The sequence below is a fragment of the Hordeum vulgare genome, chromosome 1H (genome assembly GCF_904849725.1).
Source record: "Hordeum vulgare subsp. vulgare chromosome 1H, MorexV3_pseudomolecules_assembly, whole genome shotgun sequence".
NCBI lineage: Eukaryota > Viridiplantae > Streptophyta > Magnoliopsida > Poales > Poaceae > Hordeum > Hordeum vulgare.
The window spans coordinates 110,681,435-110,698,870 of record NC_058518.1 but is presented as its reverse complement, the minus strand read 5'-3'; the positions used below and the strand labels follow the sequence as shown (position 1 = coordinate 110,698,870).

The window sequence follows — 17,436 nt, the reverse complement described above, 5'->3', positions numbered from 1 at the left end:
GTCTCCCGGCGAGTTGTTTGCGATGCTGAAAGTCGTAGAGTCTGAACTCCGTAAAGAGCATCAAGTGTTGATGGTGAGCAAGACCACTAGTTTCAAGAGAAACAGCAAAGGCAAGAAGGACAATTCGAAGAAGAGCGGCAAGCCTGTTGCCAATCCGCCGAAGAAACCCAAGGCTGGACCTAAGCCTGAAACAGAGTGCTTCTATTGCAAGGGTATGGGTCACTGGAAGCGCAATTGCCCCAAGTATCTGGCAGATAAGAAGGCGGGCAAAGAAAAATCAGGTATATTTGATATACATGTTATTGATGTGTACTTAACCGGCTCTCGTAGTAGTGCCTGGGTATTCGATACCGGTTCTGTTGCTCACATTTGCAACTCGAAGCAGGAACTGCGGAATAGACGAAGGCTGGCGAAAGACGAAGTGACGATGCGCGTAGGAAACGGTTCCAAGGTTGATGCAATCGCCGTCGGCACAGTGTCACTTCAACTACCATCGGGATTAGTGATGAACTTAAATCATTGTTATTTAGTGTCTGCGTTGAGCATGAACATTATATCTGGATCTTGTTTATTGCGAGACGGTTACTCTTTTAAGTCTGAGAATAATGGTTGTTCTATTTCTATGAGTAACATCTTTTATGGTCATGCACCGAATGTGAGAGGATTGTTCATATTAAATATTGATAGCGATACGCATATACATAACATTGAGACCAAAAGAGTTAGAGTAAACAATGATAGCGCCATATTTTTGTGGCACTGCCGCTTGGGTCATATTGGTGTAAAGCGCATGAAGAAACTCCATGCTGATGGACTTTTGGAGTCACTTGACTTTGATTCACTTGACACGTGCGAACCATGCCTCATGGGCAAGATGACTAAGACTCCATTCTCCGGAACAATGGAGCGTGCAAGTGACTTGTTGGAAATCATACATACCGATGTGTGTGGTCCAATGAGCGTGGAGGCACGCGGCGGATATCGTTATTTTCTCACCTTCACTGACGATTTAAGTAGATATGGTTATGTCTACTTGATGAAGCACAAGTCTGAAACATTTGAAAAGTTCAAGCAATTTCAGAGTGGAGTGGAAAATCATCGTAACAAGAAGATCAAGTTCCTACGGTCTGATCGTGGGGGTGAATATCTGAGTTTCGAGTTTGGTACTCACTTAAGACAATGTGGAATTGTTTCGCAGTTAACACCGCCTGGAACACCACAGCGTAATGGTGTGTCCGAACGTCGTAATCGTACTTTATTAGAGATGGTGTGATCTATGATGTCTCTTACTGATTTGCCGTTATCATTTTGGGGTTATGCATTAGAAACAGCTGCATTCACTTTAAATAGGGCACCATCGAAATCCGTTGAGACGACACCATACGAACTGTGGTATGGCAAAAGGCCAAAGTTGTCGTTTCTTAAAGTTTGGGGATGTGATGCTTAGGTCAAAAAGCTTCAGCCTGAAAAGCTGGAACCCAAAGCGGAAAGGTGTGTCTTCATAGGTTACCCAAAAGAGACAGTTGGGTACACCTTCTATCTCAAATCCGAGGGCAAAGTGTTTGTTGCTAAGAACGGAACTTTTCTCGAGAAGGAGTTTCTCTCGAGAGAATTGAGTGGGAGGAAGATAGAACTTGACGAGGTTGTCGAACCTCTCATCCCTTTGGATGGTGGCGCAGGGCAAGGGGAAACCTCTGTCGTTGCGACGCCGGTTGAGGAGGAAGTTAATGATGATGATCATGAAACTCCAGTTCAAGTTTCTGTTGAACCACGTAGGTCGACGAGATCACGCGCTGCTCCAGAGTGGTACGGTAATCCCGTCTTATCAATCATGTTGTTAGACAACAATGAACCTGCAAATTATGAAGAAGCAATGGTGGGCCCAGATTCCAACAAATGGCTAGAAGCCATGAAATCCGAGATAGGATCCATGTATGAGAACAAAGTGTGGACTTTGGAGATACTACCTGAGGGCCGCAAGGCTATTCAGAACAAATGGATCTTTAAGAAGAAGACGGACGCTGACGGTAATGTGACCGTTTATAAAGCTCGACTTGTGGCAAAGGGTTTTTCACAAGTTCCAGGAGTTGACTACGATGAGACCTTCTCACCCGTAGCGATGCTTAAGTCCGTCAGAATCATGTTAGCAATAGCTGCATTTTTCGATTATGAAATCTGGCAGATGGATGTCAAAACGGCGTTCCTTAACGGTTTCCTTAAGGAAGAGTTGTATATGATGCAACCCGAGGGTTTTGTCGATCCTAAAAATGCTGACAAGGTGTGCAAGCTCCAGCGATCCATTTATGGACTGGTGCAAGCATCTCGGAGTTGGAACAAACGCTTTGATGAGGTAATCAAAGCATTTGGGTTTATACAAGTGGTTGGAGAATCTTGTATTTACAAGAAAGTGAGTGGGAGCTCTGTGGCGTTTCTGATATTATATGTGGATGACATATTACTGATTGGAAACAACGTAGAGCTTTGGGAAAGCATAAAAGGTTACTTGAATAAAAGTTTCTCTATGAAGGACCTAGGAGAAGCTGCATACATTCTAGGCATTAAGATCTATAGGGATAGATCAAAGCGCCTGATAGGACTTTCACAAAGCACATACCTTGATAAAGTTTTGAAGAGGTTCAAAATGGAACAGTCCAAGAAAGGGTTCTTGCCAGTGTTACAAGGTACGAGATTGAGTAAGACTCAGTGCCCAGCAACTGATGAAGATAGAGAGCATATGCGCTCCGTCCCCTATGCTTCAGCCATAGGCTCTATCATGTATGCAATGTTGTGCACTAGACCGGATGTTAGCCTGGCCATAAGTATGGCAGGTAGGTTCCAGAGTAATCCAGGAGTGGATCACTGGACGGCGGTCAAGAATATCCTGAAGTACCTGAAAAGGACTAAGGAGATGTTTCTCGTGTATGGAGGTGACGAAGAGCTCGCCGTAAAAGGTTACGTCGATGCAAGCTTTGACACAGATCCGGACGACTCTAAGTCGCAAACCGGATACGTATTTATTCTTAATGGGGGTGCAGTAAGCTGGTGCAGTTCCAAGCAAAGCGTCGTAGCAGATTCTACATGTGAAGCGGAGTACATGGCTACCTCGGAGGCGGCTAAGGAGGGTGTCTGGATGAAGCAGTTCATGACGGATCTTGGAGTGGTGCCAAGTGCACTGGATCCAATAACCTTGTTCTGTGACAACACTGGTGCCATTGCCTTAGCAAAGGAACCAAGGTTTCACAAGAAGACCAGACACATCAAACGACGCTTCAACCTCATTCGCGACTACGTCGAGGAGGAGGACGTAAATATATGCAAAGTGCACACGGATCTGAATGTAGCAGACCCGCTGACTAAACCTCTTCCACGGCCAAAACATGATCGACACCAGAACTGTATGGGTGTTAGATTTATTACAATGTAATTCACATGGTGATGTGAGGGCTAGATTATTAACTCTAGTGCAAGTGGGAGACTGTTGGAATTATGCCCTAGAGGCAATAATAAATGTATAGTTATTCCTGTATCAAGATAATAGTTTATTATCCATGCTATAATTGTATTGAATGAAGACTCATTTACATGTGTGGATACATAGACAAAACACCGTCCCTAGCATGCCTCTAGTTGGCTAGCCAGTTGATCGATGATAGTGAGTGTCTTCTGATTATGAACAAGGTGTTGTTGCTTGATAACTGGATCACGTCATTGGGAGAATCACGTGATGGACTAGACCCAAACTAATAGACGTAGCATGTTGATCGTGTCATTTTGTTGCTACTGTTTTCTGCGTGTCAAGTATTTATTCCTATGACCATGAGATCATATAACTCACTGACACCGGAGGAATGCTTTGTGTGTATCAAACGTCGCAACGTAACTGGGTGACTATAAAGATGCTCTATAGGTATCTCCGAAGGTGTTAGTTGATTTAGTATGGATCAAGACTGGGATTTGTCACTCCGTGTAACGGAGAGGTATCTCGGGGCCCACTCGGTAATACAACATCACACACAAGCCTTGCAAGCAATGTAACTTAGTGTAAGTTGCGGGATCTTGTATTGCGGAAACGAGTAAAGAGACTTGCCGGTAAACGAGATTGAAATAGGTATGCGGATACTGACGATCGAATCTCGGGCAAGTAACATACCGAAGGACAAAGGGAATGACATACGGGATTATACGAATCCTTGGCACTGAGGTTCAAACGATAAGATCTTCGTAGAATATGTAGGATCCAATATGGGCATCCAGGTCCCGCTATTGGATATTGACCGAGGAGTCTCTCGGGTCATGTCTACATAGTTCTCGAACCCGCAGGGTCTGCACACTTAAGGTTCGACGTTGTTTTATGCGTATTTGAGTTATATGGTTGGTTACCCAATGTTGTTCGGAGTCCCGGGTGAGATCACGGACGTCACGAGGGTTTCCGGAATGGTCCGGAAACGAAGATTGATATATAGGATGACCTCATTTGATTACCGGAAGGTTTTCGGAGTTACCGGGAATGTATCGGGAATGACGAATGGGTTCCGGGAGTTCACCGGGGGGGCAACCCACCCCGGGGAAGCCCATAGGCTTTGGGGAGACACACCAGCCCTTAGTGGGCTGGTGGGACAGCCCCAAGGGGGCCTATGCGCCAAGAGAAGGAAATCAAAGGAAAAGAAAAAAAAAGAGGGAGGAAGTGGGAAGGGAGGGGGACTCCTCCCACCAAACCAAGTCCAACTCGGTTTGGGGGGGGAGTCCTCCCCCCCTTGGCTCGGCCGACCCCTTGAGGGTCCCTTGGACCCCAAGGCAAGGTCCCCCTCCCTCCTCCTATATATATGGGGCTTTTAGGGCAGATTTGAGACGACTTTCTCACGGCTGCCCGACCACATACCTCCATAGTTTTTCCTCTAGATCGCGTTTCTGCGGAGCTCGGGCGGAGCCCTGCTGAGACGAGATCATCACCAACCTCCGGAGTGCCGTCACGCTGCCGAAGAACTATTCTACCTCTCCGTCTCTCTTGCTGGATCAAGAAGGCCGAGATCATCGTCGAGCTGTACGTGTGCTGAACGCGGAGGTGCCGTCCGTTCGGTACTAGATCGTGGGACTGATCGCGGGATTGTTCGCTGGGCGGATCGAGGGACATGAGGACGTTCCACTACATCAACCGCGTTCTCTAACGCTTCTGCTGTACGATCTACAAGGGTACGTAGATCACTCATCCCCTCTCGTAGATGGACATCACCATGATAGGTCTTCGTGCGCGTAGGAAAATTTTGTTTCCCATGCGACGTTCCCCAACAAGTCGCACCTGGTGTGCGACATGGGAGCCTATACTAGGATTGGTTTTGAACTCATCAAGTCCATATCTTGTAATATTAGGACCATGTGGGTAGCAAAAAATACATTATATTGTAGAGTGTGTGTTTAGTGATGTCTAGAGGTGATGTGGAGGGTTATTATGGACCACATGTCTCAACACTAATGTACTTGCCCTTAGGCGAAGGCATTGGTGACTTTTCTGTGGTTTAAACAAAGGTTCTACATGGAGTGCGCCAAAAATCTCATAGAATTTTTGACTCCATGACCCTCGTTCTTCCATTCCTAACCATGGATGCGCTCCCTCCATGCCAGCGTCTCGGTCCACCTTGTCATCTCTCGTCTGGTGACCCCATTGGCAATTGGAAGAGTGGGGGCCATCCCTTTCAATTTTCTTAGTTTTTGTATGTCCTTGTTTCCCTTAGGTTTTGTTTCCCTACCAGCACCGATGAGGTGGTGGCAGCGATGGCGCATTTGAATAAGGTCTCTCCAGGATCTCCCTACCTCTACGGTAACCGATCTGACATCGATGAAGGGCCTATAAGGGCATGTGTTGTCTGATTTGGTGGTTGCCTTCATGTTCAATATGGGACATCAAAGTCGCGATCAGATAAGCATCACAGATAGGCATCTATCCATACGAGAATCCGAAGAGCGTTGGTTCAATCAAAGGAAGTAGTTGCTTGGCTCTTGATGCGATGATTTTTAACCTCTTCTTTTTATTTGTTACTACGATATGGTTCGGTTTCTTCAACCCTTCTCGCTTGTGGTGGAAGATGTTCCTTTCATTTCTCCCGATGGATGGCTATTGTGGCCTTCAAAGGACGGTATTGAGAGGGTGTACATTTCTATTACTCTAAGTTCCATGGGAAGATTCGCAAAAAAGACCATTAGCATCCTTATTTGAGAGTTGGTGCAATAGGAAACGCTCGCGCCCCCCGTCGCTCTCCCACAAGGCGACTTGGGCTGCGACCAGATCTGCCCGGCCTCAGCTCCCACCCTCCCAGCCCCTTCCCCTCATCGTCGCCGATGATCACCTCCGACAAAGCCCGTCCTGGTGATAGCGGCGGTGGGGATTCGCCCTGGTTCGGCTAGGGCTCTCTGCGCCCTGCATCTGCGGTTCCGCGGCTCGTCCATGGTGGCTGGCCATGGCGGATCTCAGGATCCTGTTTGTGGTGGATCTCGGGCGCGTGTGGTTGGAGCTCTCCTCTCCGATAGATGCTTGTGGTGTGATGCGGCTGGGACCGGTGGGCGACGTGGTGCTGCTGTTGTTGATGTATGGCCAGTGACTGGCGGCCGGCGTGGTGTGGCGCGACAGGCGCTCCTACGGCGCATGCTGCTGTTGCTCGATGGCGGGGGAGGATAGTGGTGGTGTGCAGAGTCTGTCTCCTCGTGTGGCGCAGCTGCGGTCCATCTGCTGTGTGGCTGCTCTGACCCGCGGCTGGATTAGATCTAGAGTGTAGCACGTCTGTTGGTTGCTCTGGTGCCCGCCGTTCGAGGTTCCGGCGGTGGTGAGCGTCCATCCCATGGTCACCAGATTTGCGTCCATGCTGGTTTGGTCCTTCCCAACCAGCATCTCGGTGCTAGGGTGGCTCATGCTCGATGACATGGTGGTAGCTTGTCTTAGGGGCATGGTTGTGTGTGGATGAAGGCATGCGGCTGGTGGCGGTGGTTCAGTCACGCGACTGATGGTGGGGCTCGCTGGATTGGTATGGGGTGTGGAAGATGATGCCATGCGAAAGTCTGTCTCTGACTATGGTCGGAGTTGGCAGCGACGGCGTCTGCGGCCATCGTTGCCTTCTTGAAGGCATTGTTGTGGTGATGTGCTCTTCCCCCTTATCATCTCCTATTTCGAAGGGAACATCGTATTTGTGCTCTCTCAGATCGGATGATGGCGGCGCATTGTGTCGTTTCCCTCTTGTGTGCATCCTTTTTTGGAGCATGGATTAGCCGGAGGGACCAGCGGTGGTAGTGGTGGTGATGGTGTGACTAGCTTGGAGTCGACGGTGGTTGTTCAGTGGTGTTCACCTGGGCTCGACGACGGTGCCTTTGGCGCCATAGGACGGCCATCTGTTTCCCCCTCGTCAGCTCGACCATCCCTTGGTGTGGTTCCGGTTCTTCCTTCCGAAGTCGGTTAGCAGGGTGTGCTCCTCTTCAGACCACTTAGTTCTCGTACGACACCTCTCTCCTTGCGGGTGTTGTTGGGTGGCGACCAGATGACGAACGTTCAAGGCTCTCCTTGCTTGGTCAGATGAAGATGGAAGTTGAGGGCCCCTTTGTGTTGGTTGTGCTGATTGTGTTATCCTTCATGTCTTTCTCTTCGGTTGCCCTTTGGGTGACCTCCGTACTTGCTCAAGGCATCACCATGGTTGCCACTATGCAACGGCGAGGTTCAGGCTCTTGGTGTTCTCTTGGTTCAACTTTGCTCAATGGCGAAGCAATGATGCCTCCCCAACCTGCTAATCGTTCGATCGCCCGTGGCGGATCTTCCAGTCAAGGTTCGTGTTTAGTTTGGCACTCGTTGATTATGGTTGATCCTATGTTCTGTCGTGGGGCTCGGTACGCACGTGGGTGCGGTGCGTTAGGTGATTTGCGGAGTCTTGGTATCGTGATCCTTCAACAACACCCCACATCTACTTATGGCTCTCGTGGTGTTGGTCTTTCTGCCTGCTAGCTAGGTCATGCCTTCTTCTGGATGGTAATTTTTTCTCATCTTCTGTAACTTGTAACTTGTACAGTTTTTGGCCTGGTTTACACCATAAACGGGTCAGCTTATTTAGGTTTTCGATCCGGTTTCCCTTATAAACTGGATCAGCCAAAGCTCAATGGGTTACTTTTGGCTTTGGTCACCTTTTTTGAACAATATATTCAGGTGGGGACCCCCCCCCCCCCACCTCCCCGGGTGATCGTTAAAACAGGTTCCATGGGAAATCCCAGCGGTTTATCATTTCTGGTTTTTTAAGTTTTGACGAGCGGCATACAATCGAAGGAAGAAGACAATCAGTGTGGTCTGGTTGTAGTTTTATTAGTTGTTGGTTGTTTTATGTCTTATTGTCTATCCATTGTACTGCCTATTATTTTCCTCGATGGGTATCAGATATAAGATGTTATTTGAATGTCTTTGCTTAAAAAATATCAACCTCTATTATAGAGCTGAGAGCATCTCCAACCTTTGGAACCTTCAAGAACACTACCGAACCAAAAAAGTTGGTGTTTTGGGGTGCCAAATGCTTCAGCCGACGACAATAGGGATGCATCGTCCGAGTCACACCCCATCTCAATCAAAAATTTGTGAAAGAAATGATGAATTGGGCAACAAAAAGGGCACGTGATAAGACGTGAATCGCCCAAACTTCCGTCGGCGCTCCCAAGAGCCCCTCGGGTTTCGCCTAGGTATGTCGGCGCTATTTTGACGTTCTAGGAACGCTGGAGGCGTGGCTAGGCCGTTTTTCGGTCAAAAAGTATCCCCGAGCCTAACACCGAACCTAAAAAAGATGTCCTTGAGGCATCCCGGAGGCGCGAGATGCTCATCTCTTTCACTCTTTCAGTTAAGGCAAAGTCGCGTGCACCTTCCTGTGATGTCGATATAATAACACCCACACGCGGAATATCAATTCAACAGCACACAACTAACATTACACACATTAGTGCTGTCAGGGTCTAGGGTATCTTTGCTTGATACCGAGAATCAACTCTACCAACTTTCTGTTTCTGGTTATGACAAACAGGCTTTTGACTTGCCAGCTGGATTCATGCCATCTTGCCCATTTTGGTTCATTTTCGGTGCCAATATTGGCTAAATCTGGAGCAAGCAAAACATACTGTGCGCTGTATCAAATCAGACCCAAATCCTTTGCCGAAATTACTAACACATATTTTAGGTGGCAAGAATAATGATGTGAGTCATGCGACACAGCAGGAAACAGAAGGATATGTTCATCTCATTGTACGAGCAACAAGCTACGTTGGCTCAGGAGTCAAGAGTTAACATTTGTTATCTCGTATAAGGTCAATTCTGAATTTTGCAGATATGGCAGCACCCACCCAGCCACATGCTAATGGAAATTCACCTCTATAGATTCAGTTATCTCCTCATATCATTCCCCTCTTTTTTGCGTGATGGAGAATCCCGCGAAGACCTATACAGGGTAATATGCACACCCACGGCACCTACTACTTGTCACGAAGTGACGGCAAAGGACCTGGACTGGAACAAGTCTCAGCACACGGCAGGCTGATGGAGAGTAACAAGGGGCGATCCAACATCTGCAGGCCGAAGGTTAGCACTTCTTGTTTCTTGTTAGAAGAGCTGAAAGAAGAGGGTCGTTGAACCATCGCTGAATGACCGGATGTCCCCTGGCTTCACCAGCGCCCTGCATAACGGGCATGTCCGCTCCCGCTCCAACCTGTCATCGTTCAGTGAGCGATGAGAAGTTCCAATTTGGTAGCTGTTAGATACCAACAAAGCATCAAGAACCAGATGACAAAATGTGTATGGGATATACCATTCGGAGGCACAGTCTTCGCAGAAGATATGTTTACACTGTAGGAGGATGGGAGTATGCATCTTTTCTTGGCATATAGCACACAGATCTCCAGCAGCAAGAACCTGCATACCGTATAGTAAAATGAATGTAGACTTTCTTAGCTAGAAGCTCCAGAGATATAAACCAAGGATGCATATGCCACCACCACATTTCACTCATGCGCGAAGCCTAACACTGCATTACCTGCTCAGTTGTTGCATGTGAACCATAATGCAAGTCCTTATGAGACAGCGCATTCACTGAAGCCAAAAGTGATCGAACCTGATAGGAAGCAGCAGTAATTTCAGCTATTATAATTACAAACCCGGAATCGGTTAAGAAATGAAACTGGGGAACTAGAAGTACCTTTTCCACCATTGATGCCACCTTGAAAGTAAGGTACAATCCAGTTGTTAAAGATGAAAAAAGACTTCCATATTCCTTGTTCAGGAAAAAACGATACCACACAGGAGCCGGCAACAACGCACGGTACAGAAGTAGGGAATATTCCACAACTGTCAACATTTGGCCCTAAAGAGAAAGTTGAGTTATAACAAGAAAAGCTTGGCTATACATTTCTCCATCAGAACTAGTAAAAGTTACTCCCTCCGTAAAGAAATATAAGAGCGTTTAGATCACTAAAGTAGTGATCTAAACACTCTTATATTTGTTTACAGAGGGAGTACATAATTAGCTGAACAATGATAATGTACAGCAGATTACCTGTCTACGATAGTGACGCCCTTTGCTGTTCTTGTAGTACATGAGCAGCACACACTTAACCACCATAGCAGCTTGCCGGACCATTGTATCTGTGGAGCACAAAACAGCAGTCAGCCTGATTAGAAATTTTAAAGAAGGCAGTGCTAGTTTAAAAGTTATGATCAGATAGCAATGGTGCATAAATTCCTACTCCCTCCATCCCATAATATAAGATGTTTTTGCAAGCTAACATAGTTTGCAAAAACGTCTTATATTGTGGGACGGACGGAGTATTATTCAGCAAACATAAGTTATTTCCAAGTGAAACGCAGGGCAATGTTATCCGCTTCAAAAGAAAACAGAACACACAGATACACACATCGCCAAGTTCATGAAACGATGCAGTGAACACACGTCACTCATCGGTTCATAGGACCTAAAACTCTAATAGGAAAACCATTGGGTTGGAATGTCATGCTTTCTATTGATACAATATGATCGAAAGGATGTTCGAGTGCATCATAGAAAACCATAGGAGTTTTTCAAGATCTCATATTACAATCATATGGAATAATTTGAAGCAGAGAGGCCCCAAATGGTGAAATCATGCTGTGTGAGGGAAAAGAGAATACCATTCACCGCGATGAAAAATATAGCATGCCAGAATGGTGGTATTTCTTTTGGAGGAAGCATCACCAAAGGTCTAACAAGGTCATCATTCCTGTACCACCAGTAGACTCCAAACACATGAATGGTGAATACTATTACAATCCCGATAAGCATTGGCATTTTCCTCTCCCCCTGAAATAGGAAAAACAAATACAAGTGATAGATCAGCTGAAGATCTTGTTTAATTGACGTTCACCGCATTAACTTGAAGGAGAAACGACATGATAGTTACATTCTAGAGCACATATACATACCAAAACAATCTAAAGTGTTTCCAGCTCTTCTAAGCATGTGAGATCACTATGAGGACAATCAAATGGAATTATCTAAGCAATTTGACAATCGAATGGAGTTATCCCGGGCCCTGGTGTTAGGGATGTAGTGGCAGCACCAGTCTACCAACAAGCTTCCTCAATAGAAAAGACAGACCCGGTGCTAGAAGCTCCCAAGGGTTATACGAGGCAAGCATTACAGTGCAATGCAGAGAGGCTGCATCGAACCCAGGACCTCTTGGCACACAGCCTGCTTCTCAATGACGCATAAAATTGCTATGAGGCTAACTGCACAGTTACAAACACCAGCAATTTGTTTCATGAGCAACAGCTTAGTCCCGACCCTCGTGTGGCTAATTAAGAGTGTCGCCTTTCCTGGCGCCGAGCATGCGTGCAAGTCTAGCTAAGAGGCTTCAATAGTTCAGTGAGGTGCCAAATATACATCTATGTTTTGTTCTTCGTGTGCCATTTTGATAATAACTACTCAAGTAACCGCAAGGAGGTATGGTCATCATGGATTATTCTCAGAGTTGGAATAAATCGCCTTATAGGCTTAGACAACCGTTGGCGTTATCAATCACTCTTAGCTGTACACATTCATTTCCCAACACATGAAAGGACAACCAAATCCTTCATGTTACTTTTCAAATCAAACGATGAATGATGTGCACTTTTGGCGGGCACCGTGTTGCCAAATGTACATGGGCAGCCGCATATGCCCACATAAAGGCTCTGGCCAGCTCGCAATTTGTCTACTTACATCCTGACCCAAACCCAATGTAGCATATGTTCACTGGATTTGTCCACATAAAGGGTTTGCATTTGTTCGCTGGATTTACAGAGCAGCTGTGCATCATGATGTTACATATGCAAGAAGATATCGTCACATTTCTGCTGGCGATTGCTGAGCAACACTAACATGATCAACAATATGACATCCAAAGTTCCAAACTACCCTCTAGAAGCAGAACAATTAACCTCTATATACTAGAACAATAACAATAACGTTGATACACCAGATAAGAAGCACAAGCCCTTGAGAGCAGTCTGCTTGCCAGAACAATTAATTAATTAACCTGTAGAAGCAGAACAATCACGTTGACACACAAGGTAAGAAGCACAAACCTTGAGGGCGGTCTGCTTGCGCAAGATATCATTGGACTTGAACATGACAGCGGCAATCCAGATCATAACGAAGAAACCTACACAACATAAACCGAGTTGGAATGAGGAACCCGCCATCATCTTCTCACCAGCGACCATCCGCAGTATTTGGGCACAGCGCAACAAAATGGATCGAACCAAACTCGAATCACAATTCACGCTTATAGCGCCTGGTGGGGCAGGCAAACCCTCACGCTACGTAGAGAAGAAAGAGGTAGGTGTTGCACGCGGATTCGCGTACCTTGCAGGTGCTGGCGGATGAAGACGCCGAGCAGGAGCAGGGAGAAGGGCAGCGCGTGCTCCACCCACCTGGCCAGGCGCTGCACGTCGTAGCCCTGGTACGGCGAGTCCCCCCTCCCGCCGCTCCCGCCGCCCGCGCCAGCCTCGTCCCCCCGCGCGGCGGGGGCCTCCTCGTCCGCGGGCTGCTGGCCCCCCGCGTCTCCAGCGCCGCCGCCGGGCGCGTCGTCGGGCCCGGCGATCCGAATCGACACCTCCCCGTCGGCCCCCGCGCCGGGCTCCCCGCGCTGGGACCCGCCGCCGCTGCCGCCGCCGGCGGCGGCCTGGGCCCGCAGGACGCCCGAGGAGTACTCGAGCAGCGCGGAGAGCGGCGCGTGGATGAGGCCGGCGGGAGAGAAGCGCGCGGCGTAGCCCCCGTGCCCCGGCTGCGGCGGGGGAGGGGGCGGCGGGTCCATCGGGGCGGGCAGGCGTCGCCGTGCGATGGCGCGACCCGGTCACCGGCCGCGGTGCGGTGCGGTGGGGCGGAGGGGAAGAGGCGTGGACCGCGCTCGCAGCCGAGGCGAGGGGGGAAAGGAAAGGAAGGGGGTTTATGCCCTCGTTGCTTTGGATTTTGTGGGTAACAAACTGAGAGAGAATTCGATTGATCGTGTGGGCGATGCTCTCGTGTTTGGATTTTGTTCGTCTCGCCGGGTCTTCGCCCCGTCGCTTTGGATGGTCGTCTATTGGTATTTTGCTTGTGGGCGAGGGATTCGTCGGCGTCAAACAGACCAACCCCATCTTAGCAAAAAAAAAAAAAAACGACCAACCAAGACGTAGCTATCTAGGGGAATTCATGTTTGGTCAATTGTGCTCCCAAATTCAGATCACCCTAATACTGGTAATTATAGGCTAATACTGGTAATTTAGGGATTTCAAACAATCGGCGCTAGGGGGAGAGAGTGGCAAACTACCATGAATGAACTTATATTTTATATCATCACGATGGAGTATCATTATAACTAAAAAACTGAAAAACGCAGTTCGGATGAATCAAATACACCAGCAGACGAAACACTAACCAACTGAACATGCAAGGCGTCTGGAAAATGTATACTAAACGCCATCAGCATTGACCGGCGGATGAAACACTGCCCGACTAGGACGTCAGGAAATTATATTACTGGCAGGTCTAAGCATTAACAACGAATGAAAGGCTGGGAAGGCAAGAATCTTCTTGTACTCATCACAGAATGAATAACATTTTCTTTACACAGAAACATAATATCAACCATCCACAGCACAAATAATAATAAGCAGAACACCAACGGCAAAATACGTTGACAAAACGATTCAACAGGCCATTCATATCAGTACCATTCCAAAATAGATAATATCTTCCATAACAAGGTTCGACACAACATTCAGACAAAATAACATAGCACCACAGGCGCTTGGAATCTAAGTTGCAGACGGTAAAATAAGGATTGATAGAACTGATAGTCTTCTGCTAGATTATGCGGCAGACAGGAAAGCTTGTCCAGGGGCACGGTTCGCAAGGCGGCCATGGCATCCGAGCAGCTGCAAAGCCAGAGACAGAAACAATTAGTTGGTGCAGGGACAAAGGTTTCCAAAGGAAGAATAAAACAGAAATTCATCTACAAAACAATTGCCCTGAACAAAGTATTTCTACCTTAGCATTGACTCCATCAGGCAAGACCCTGCCCTCACTCTTGAACTTGAGGTAGTCATTGCGGTTGAACTTGGTGAAACCCCTGAAAGAAGAAGTGCAAATTAAAGATCTGGCACACAGAAATTTCAACACGCATATCATCTCAACACAAGAAACCATCTTCTGTGCCTACCACTTCCTGCTCTCAATGATCTTTTGGCGACCAGGGAACTTGAACTTGGCACGACGAAGAGCCTCAGTTGCATGGATGGCATTGTTGGGCTTGCACCGCACAGAAAGGAGGACCTGGCCAATGGCAACACGGGCACAGACTCCCTGCGGCTTCCCGAAAGCACCCCTCATACCAGTCTGGAGCCTATCAGCCCCAGCACACGAAAGCATCTTGTTGATACGGAGCACATGGAACGGGTGAACCCTGACCCTGAGGTGGAAGGCATCCTTTCCTGCATGCTTGGTCATGTACTTGTTGCAAGCAATACGGGCAGCCTCAAGTGCCTCACTGGACACATTCTCCTTCTCCCATGAGACAAGGTGAACACAGTGGGAGAACTCATCCACGCCCTTCTTCTTCATGCCAACATCATAGATCCTGATCTTAGGGTCAGGCACACCACGGCAGTACCTTGACTTGGGGTATGGCTTGTTCTTGATCTGCCGATAGCACCTTGCAGGTCCTGAACAGAGAATTTTGTCAATAAAAAGAACAAAATAACTAAATGCAGCAAACATCACAAAGAAAATAACTCAATCCAAGGAACATTGAAAAGAAAGTGCAACACATTAAGAGACTGCATCATTGCAGCTACTGAGAACAAACCATCTTAATTTGCACACATACCAAACTACATACGAGTAACATGTACAGATAGTTTCAACTTAAGATAAGGTACAATTGACATGCAAACAAGAGATAACTAACCACCATGATTCAGCATGAGCAGCTGGCGACCCAAACACGTTTTAACAGGGAATGCAAAACATTGTGTAAGGTCTAACTAGACAGAATAAACTACTAATTCAGATTTACAGGAAACCATTGACCATAAAACCAATTTGCACAAATTCCAAACTACATACGAGTAACATGTACAAATAGTTTCAACTAAAGATAAGGTACCATTGACATGCAAACAAGAGATAACTAACCACCATGATTCAGCATGAGCAGCTGGTGACCCAAGCACGTTTTAACAGGGAATGCAAAACATTGTGTAAGGTCTAACTGACAGAACAAACTACTAATTCAGATTTACGGGAAACCATTGACCATAAAAACGTATCAACAGGGGCAGTGTTATGAGTGATACGAATAACTTAGAAGCAATAGCATACAGATATTAATTCTCTAGCAAACTAGACATGAAAGAGCAGAGGAATTACTAACATTCAAGAAGCCTAGAGCATTTTTTTTCTGGCACCATTACAGAAACAGATCTTTAAATGAAAGGAACAGAGGATGAACCCGCGGCTTGTACTAGTCAAATATTATTTCGAATCACCACAAGAGAACATCTACGGGCATGAATTCGTCTTCCCAAATCATCCAGACAAAAACTAGATTAACATCGGGAGCAACACATGTGACAGGTTCCGCGCGGTTACGACGGATCTAGACCAGATTCACACGCAACAGCGCCGATTCAAACGATTGCACGAACCATAGCTACGACCAGACGAACGCTAAACCAGGTCAACATACGGAAAGACGAGAGAGAGAGGGTAATCGCGTGCTTACTTCTCCCCATGGCGACGGCGGCTCGAGGCAGGCGGCTGCTGCGGCGGCGGCGGCGGGGGCGGGAGGGGACGGAGGAGCTGCGATTAGGGTTTGGTGCGGATCGACGGGGCCGCTTATATAGAGGTGCGGATTGGGAATGGGTTGCTTTCCAGGGGTTTCCGCGTGGAGGTGGTGCTATTGGACTTGGACTGTCCATGTTGGGTTTTGCGTCATGCGTGACCGGAGCTGTTGGGCCTGAGGACAAATTAGTCCAGCCCAGCTAGCATCAGAAGGTTGGGTAAGGCTTTTTTGGGCACCCTATGTCTCGCCTTCAGCGAGAGGGGAGGAACCCCTCAATATGGGCTAGCCCACAAGCACGGAAGGCCATAACCTTTTTTCGTTTTTTTTTACGTTTTCTGTTTCTTTTTTGCTTTTTTTACTTTTTTATACTTTAAAATATTGTAAGTGTATATATTATAATAAACACTCTATTAAAACATTTTAAAAATGTTGAATTATTTGAAAAAATATAGAGCAAGTATTTGAAAACTGTTGAAAAAGTATTTGAAAATGTTGAAAAAGTATTTTTAAAAATATTGATTGTGTATATAAAAATGATAATCAATCATTTGAAAAACATGTTAGACAGGTATTTAAAAAATGTTGAACAAGTATTTCAAAAAATGTTTCAACAAGTATTTGAATGGTGTTGAACAAGTATTTGAAAAGTGTTGATCATGTGTATAAAAATGTTGAACAAGTATTTGAATAATGTTGAACATGTATTTGAAAAAATGTTTATCATGCGTATAAAAATGTTCAATAAATATTTGAAAAATGATAAAAAAACTAATTAAAAAATGTTAAACAAGTATTTTAAAAAATGTTGATCATGTATATAAGAATGTAGAATGAAAACAAATCAGAGAAGAAAAAAATTCAACTAGCATTTGAATAATGTTGAACTAGTATTTGACAAAATGTTGATCATGTGCATAAAAATATTGAAGGGGTATTTAAAAATGTTGAACGAGTATTTGAAAAAATGTTGATCATGTATATAAAAATATTAAACAGGTATTTGAAAATGTTAAATGAGTATTTGAAAAGAATGTTGATCTTGTATAAAAGAATGTAGAAAAAACAAAAAGAAAGAAAAGAAAAAACTTGAAAATGAAA

General features: G+C 46.2%; 2 protein-coding genes across 2 annotated transcripts; both read right to left on the bottom strand.

The window, feature by feature from the left end:
- Positions 1–9,224: 9,224 nt before the first annotated feature.
- On the bottom strand, positions 9,225–13,594 carry LOC123426538 (RING finger and transmembrane domain-containing protein 2-like). The gene is made up of 8 exons (XM_045110385.1): positions 12,879–13,594; positions 12,599–12,675; positions 11,165–11,333; positions 10,554–10,642; positions 10,197–10,361; positions 10,035–10,112; positions 9,810–9,913; positions 9,225–9,710 (listed from the first exon to the last, which is right to left on the bottom strand). Exons 1-8 carry the CDS (start codon positions 13,327–13,329, stop codon positions 9,605–9,607), a joined length of 1,239 nt encoding a protein of 412 aa, XP_044966320.1. The 5' UTR covers positions 13,330–13,594; the 3' UTR covers positions 9,225–9,604.
- A 602-nt stretch (positions 13,595–14,196) lies between these two features.
- LOC123426547 (60S ribosomal protein L10-2) lies at positions 14,197–16,417 on the bottom strand. The gene is made up of 4 exons (XM_045110399.1): positions 16,279–16,417; positions 14,716–15,217; positions 14,544–14,625; positions 14,197–14,431 (listed from the first exon to the last, which is right to left on the bottom strand). Exons 1-4 carry the CDS (start codon positions 16,286–16,288, stop codon positions 14,366–14,368), a joined length of 660 nt encoding a protein of 219 aa, XP_044966334.1. The 5' UTR covers positions 16,289–16,417; the 3' UTR covers positions 14,197–14,365.
- Positions 16,418–17,436: the final 1,019 nt, after the last annotated feature.